The 6000-nt window shown below is 47.2% G+C and overlaps 1 protein-coding gene across 1 annotated transcript in view; it reads right to left on the bottom strand.

Annotated features, from left to right (window-relative positions):
* Positions 1 to 6000, bottom strand: part of LOC115120311 (reelin-like) — a 427502-nt gene that overhangs the window by 154212 nt on the left and 267290 nt on the right. The window contains exon 16 of the mRNA XM_065022290.1: positions 1 to 96. This exon is cut by the window's left edge and continues 14 nt beyond it. Coding sequence (XP_064878362.1) covers positions 1 to 96 — 96 coding nt within the window. The remainder of the gene's footprint in view (positions 97 to 6000) is intronic.

Raw genomic sequence — 6000 nt, 5'->3', positions numbered from 1 at the left:
CACATGTTGCCAGCTCCCATGCCACCCTGTCTCCAACGGAACTGGGTGTTCTCAGTCAGGGCAGCGTTGGGTAAGGGGATGGAGATCCTCGTCCAGCTGCAGACACAGAGGGACATGCCAACAGTCAGACAGAACACTCTTAGACAAAAAGGGTTCCGAAAGGGTTCTTTTGCAGAGGGATAGGGTTCTACCTAGAACAGTTTTGATCAGAAGAACCCTTTTTGGAAGGCAAAGGGTTCTACCTAGAACCTTTAACATCCTAAGAATTGTTTCTGGAGGAAAAGGTTCTTGGGTGATTTTTTTGGAAGACAAGAAGGGTTTTAAATTGAACCATATAATATTTCCCAGCATGCTCTATTGAAGGGAGATTTTCCAGAATTGTTTGTTTTACTGTAATATGTGTTTTTGTTTTGTACATGTATTGGTTAATACATTTTATACTACACACAGACAAATAACAGAGATGTTTTTTAAACTAATCCAATCAGTTGGATCTATTGCACCCGTTACTGAGATGGCTGTTCCAGTTCAGATGATTGAGGTTGTCTCAGTATTCAATCTTCCCCTGCAAAATCATCATGAATCCAGGTCTTGTGTGATTAATAACTTCACTCGTTGGATATCTTCACTCTGGCTGGATTCCAATAGGAATTACACATCACTTTGCAAGCCAGCATTACGTGACTTGCAGGCCTAATGTGGCCTGTAAACCAGTAGTTTCCTAACACCACCGTGTCAGGGTATATAACTAGGTCCTCAAAGAAAGGTCACATGATATATGTCATGTATTATCATATGCTACGTTCCTTTTGTGTTGTGGGTTTGTGTGTATTTCAGGAAAATTGCTTCCTGGATTCCCCTAAAGCAGCTGATTGGTCGGCCCATCACTAATTGGCGCTCTGACCCCGCCCTCTCCTCAGGGGGTACAGCTGTCTGCAATTACCGACTCCCTCTGCAGCTTGAAAAGCCAGCGTTCCTTTGTTAGGAAAGAGCTTCTTTGTATGTGCTGTGTTGGTTGTGGGTCTGATTAGTTTGTTGTAAAGGATTTTGTAGCCGCTCCTGCTGAGGTATGTGTATGCCAAAAGGACTGTGTTTGTGATTATTGAAATGGTTCACTTTAAGTTAGTAATTATTCTGTTTTTGTTCCCAGGGGGGAAGGGGAAGGCACCTTGGGAGTGCTTAGGCAAGAGACCTGCGGGCATCCATATACAGTTGAAGTTTACAAGTTTACAAAACTCGTTTTCCAACCACTCCACAAATGTCTTGTTTAACAAACGATAGTTTTGGCAAGTCGGTTAGGACATCTACTTTGTGCATGACACAAGTAATTTTTTTCCAACAATTGTTTTCAGACAGATTATTTCACTTATAATTCACTGTATCACAATTCCAGTGGGTCAGAGGTTTACATACACTAAGTTGACTGTGCCTTTAAACAGCTGGGAAAATTCCAGAAAATGATTGCATTAGAAGAGTCTACACTTCCGGGTTGGAGCGAGCGGTCGCATCCGCACTTCGGTCCGCAGGTAGTATAACTTTTCATTACATTTCATTATAGTACAACGGTTTGATTTGTCTAATCTTAGCAATTTCTTCTTAGCTAGCTACATAGCCGTCTTTGTATCAAAGATAATTGCGTAATTATCGTATTTCGTCGTCCTAACGTAGTCTACACTGCTATCTGCCCAGCAGCTAGCCAGCTAGCAAACGTCCACCGTCTACCGAATAGCAGCACTGTAGAAACTATTTCACTCAACTGAACGACTTGATTAGTGTAGTGTTAGCTAGCTACATAGTTGTCTTTGCTGTCTTCCTATCCAAGATAATTGTGTAGTTTAGAGTGTGTAGTCTTAGTGAATATCTTAATTTACCGAGGTTAGCTAGCCAGCTATTTGTCGTCCTTAACTTAGGAGACACTGCTAGCTAGCCAACAGCTAGCCAACGTCTTCCGAATAGAACTTCCGCACTCAACAACCCGGTCGCATTCCGCTTCGCTCCACAGGTAGTATCACATTTTCATTTCATTTCATTACAGTACAACGGTTTGATTTGTTTGATCGTAGCTAGCTACATAGCTAGCTACATAGCCGTCTTTGTATCAAAGATAATTGTGTAGTCTAGAGCGATTGCCAGCTAGCCTACAAAGTCAACAACGCAGCCACTGCCAGCTAGCCTACGTCAGCAGTACTGTATCATTTTAATCATTTTAGTCAATAAGATTCTTGCTACGTAAGCTTAACTTTCTGAACATTCGAGACGTGTAGTCCACTTGTCATTCCAATCTCCTTTGCATTAGCGTAGCCTCTTCTGTAGCCTGTCAACTATGTGTCTGTCTATCCCTGTTCTCTCCTCTCTGCACAGACCATACAAACGCTCCACACCGCGTGGCCGCGGCCACCCTAATCTGGTGGTCCCAGCGCGCACGACCCACGTGGAGTTCCAGGTCTCCGGTAGCCTCTGGAACTGCCGATCTGCGGCCAACAAGGCAGAGTTCATCTCAGCCTATGCCTCCCTCCAGTCCCTCGACTTCCTGGCACTGACGGAAACATGGATCACCACAGATAACACTGCTACTCCTACTGCTCTCTCTTCGTCCGCCCACGTGTTCTCGCACACCCCGAGAGCTTCTGGTCAGCGGGGTGGTGGCACCGGGATCCTCATCTCTCCCAAGTGGTCATTCTCTCTTTCTCCCCTTACCCATCTGTCTATCGCCTCCTTTGAATTCCATGCTGTCACAGTTACCAGCCCTTTCAAGCTTAACCTCTTCAGTCGACCCTCTACTTTTTTGAACATTTTATTAAAAATCGCGCAACATTTCAGCGCCCTGCTACTCATGCCAGGAATATAGTACGTTCATATGGTTAGAATGTGTGTATAGGAAACCCTCGGACGTTTTTAAAACTGGTTAAATCACGACTGTGGCTATTACATAACGTGCGTTACATCGGAAAGTGCAGGAAAACCTGATCACAGAAAATGGAAATAAATATCCTTGCGCCACTACCGCATTTGTTAACAGTGAGCCGAATTAGATAAGACCGAGCATTCAACTCCCACAGCATCCCCATGTTGTCGAGTATCTTGTGAATTTAATCATCTTTGATTCTTGGTTGAACCGAAAGAGGGGCACCGCTTACCTCCGGTCTCCGCCCAGATCATTCCGGAAGAGCTCTCTCCTGAAATTTTTTCCAAGACGACAGCTAATGATATCTACATCGCCTACGGATGATTTTTATCGCTTATTAACGTTTACTAATACCTAAAGTAGCATTACAAACGTATTTCGAAGTGTTTTGTGAAAGTTTATCGTCTACTTTTTGAATTTTAAAAAATGACGTTACGTTGTGAAATCGCTGTTTTTTTCGTTTATCACACAGTCTACATATAACGATATCTTGGCTTTATATGGCCCGATTTAATCGAAATAAAGACCCAAAAGTGTTTATGGGACATCTAGGAGTGCCAACAAAGAAGATGGTGAAAGGTAATGACTGTTTTCTATTTTATTGTGCGGTTTGTGTAACGCCGAAATGCTAATTATTTTGTTTACGTCCCCTGCTGTGCTTTTCTGTTATAGTGTATTGGTGCATGCTATCAGATAATAGCTTCTCATGCTGTCGCCGAAAAGCATTTTAAAAATCTGACTTGTTGCCTGGATTCACAACGAGTGTAGCTTTAATTTGATACCCTGCATGTGTATTTTAATGAACTTTTGAGTTAACTAATACTATTAGCATTTAGCGTAGCGCATTTGCATTTCCAGAGCTCTAGTTGGGACGCAAGCGTCCCAGGTAGAGGTAAGAGGTTAACATCCTTATCATTTATCGCCCTCCAGGTTCCCTCGGAGAGTTCATCAATGAGCTTGATGCCTTGATAAGCTCATTTCCTGAGGACGGCTCACCTCTCACAGTTCTGGGCGACTTTAACCTCCCCACGTCTACCTTTGACTCATTCCTCTCTGCCTCCTTCTTTCCACTCCTCTCCTCTTTTGACCTCACCCTCTCACCTTCCCCCCCTACTCACAAGGCAGGCAATACGCTTGACCTCATCTTTACTAGATGCTGTTCTTCCACTAACCTCATTACAACTCCCCTCCAAGTCTCCGACCACTACCTTGTATCCTTTTCCCTCTCGCTCTCATCCAACACTTCCCACACTGCCCCTACTCGGACGGTATCGCACCGTCCCAACCTTCGCTCTCTCTCCCCCGCTACTCTCTCCTCTTCCATCCTATCATCTCTTCCCTCTGCTCAAACCTTCTCCAACCTATCTCCTGATTCTGCCTCCTCAACCCTCCTCTCCTCCCTTTCTGCATCCTTTGACTCTCTATGTCCCCTATCCTCCAGGCCGGCTCGGTCCTCCCCTCCCGCTCCGTGGCTCGACGACTCATTGCGAGCTCACAGAACAGGGCTCCGGGCAGCCGAGCGGAAATGGAGGAAAACTCGCCTCCCTGCGGACCTGGCATCCTTTCACTCCCTCCTCTCTACATTTTCCTCTTCTGTCTCTGCTGTTAAAGCCACTTTCTACCACTCTAAATTCCAAGCATCTGCCTCTAACCCTAGGAAGCTCTTTGCCACCTTCTCCTCCCTCCTGAATCCTCCTCCCCCTCCCCCCTCTCCTCCCTCTCTGCAGATGACTTCGTCAACCATTTTGAAAAGAAGGTCGACGACATCCGATCCTCGTTTGCTAAGTCAAACGACACCGCTGGTTCTGCTCACACTGCCCTATCCTGTGCTCTGACCTCTTTCTCCCCTCTCTCTCCAGATGAAATCTCGCGTCTTGTGACGGCCGGCCGCCCAACAACCTGCCCGCTTGACCCTATCCTCTCCTCCAGACCATTTCCGGAGACCTTCTCCCTTACCTCACCTTGCTCATCAACTCATCCCTGAACGCTGGCTACGTCCCTTCCGTCTTCAAGAGAGCGAGAGTTGCACCCCTTCTGAAAAAACCTACACTCGATCCCTCCGATGTCAACAACTACAGACCAGTATCCCTTCTTTCTTTTCTCTCCAAAACTCTTGAACGTGCCGTCCTTGGCCAGCTCTCCCGCTATCTCTCTCAGAATGACCTTCTTGATCCAAATCAGTCAGGTTTCAAGACTAGTCATTCAACTGAGACTGCTCTTCTCTGTATCACGGAGGCGCTCCGCACTGCTAAAGCTAACTCTCTCTCCTCTGCTCTCATCCTTCTAGACCTATCGGCTGCCTTCGATACTGTGAACCATCAGATCCTCTCCACCCTCTCCGAGTTGGGCATCTCCGGCGCGGCCCACGCTTGGATTGCGTCCTACCTGACAGGTCGCTCCTACCAGGTGGCGTGGCGAGAACCTGTCTCCTCACCACGTGCTCTCACCACTGGTGTCCCCCAGGGCTCTGTTCTAGGCCCTCTCCTATTCTCGCTATACACCAAGTCACTTGGCTCTGTCATAACCTCACATGGTCTCTCCTATCATTGCTATGCAGACGACACACAATTCATCTTCTCCTTTCCCCCTTCTGATGACCAGGTGGCGAATCGCATCTCTGCATGTCTGGCAGACATATCAGTGTGGATGACGGATCACCACCTCAAGCTGAACCTCGGCAAGACGGAGCTGCTCTTCCTCCCGGGGAAGGACTGCCCGTTCCATGATCTCGCCATCACGGTTGACAACTCCATCGTGTCCTCCTCCCAGAGCGCTAAGAACCTTGGCGTGATCCTGGACAACACCCTGTCGTTCTCAACTAACATCAAGGCGGTGGCCCGTTCCTGTAGGTTCATGCTCTACAACATCCGCAGAGTACGACCCTGCCTCACACAGGAAGCGGCGCAGGTCCTAATCCAGGCACTTGTCATCTCCCGTCTGGATTACTGCAACTCGCTGTTGGCTGGGCTCCCTGCCTGTGCCATTAAACCCCTACAACTCATCCAGAACGCCGCAGCCCGTCTGGTGTTCAACCTTCCCAAGTTCTCTCACGTCACCCCGCTCCTCCGCTCTCTCCACTGGCTTCCAGTTGAAGC

The sequence above is a fragment of the Oncorhynchus nerka genome, linkage group LG9a (assembly GCF_034236695.1).
Source record: "Oncorhynchus nerka isolate Pitt River linkage group LG9a, Oner_Uvic_2.0, whole genome shotgun sequence".
Lineage (NCBI taxonomy): Eukaryota > Metazoa > Chordata > Actinopteri > Salmoniformes > Salmonidae > Oncorhynchus > Oncorhynchus nerka.
The sequence above is the reverse complement of the archived record's forward strand: the minus strand, read 5'-3'. Positions and strand labels throughout refer to the sequence as shown.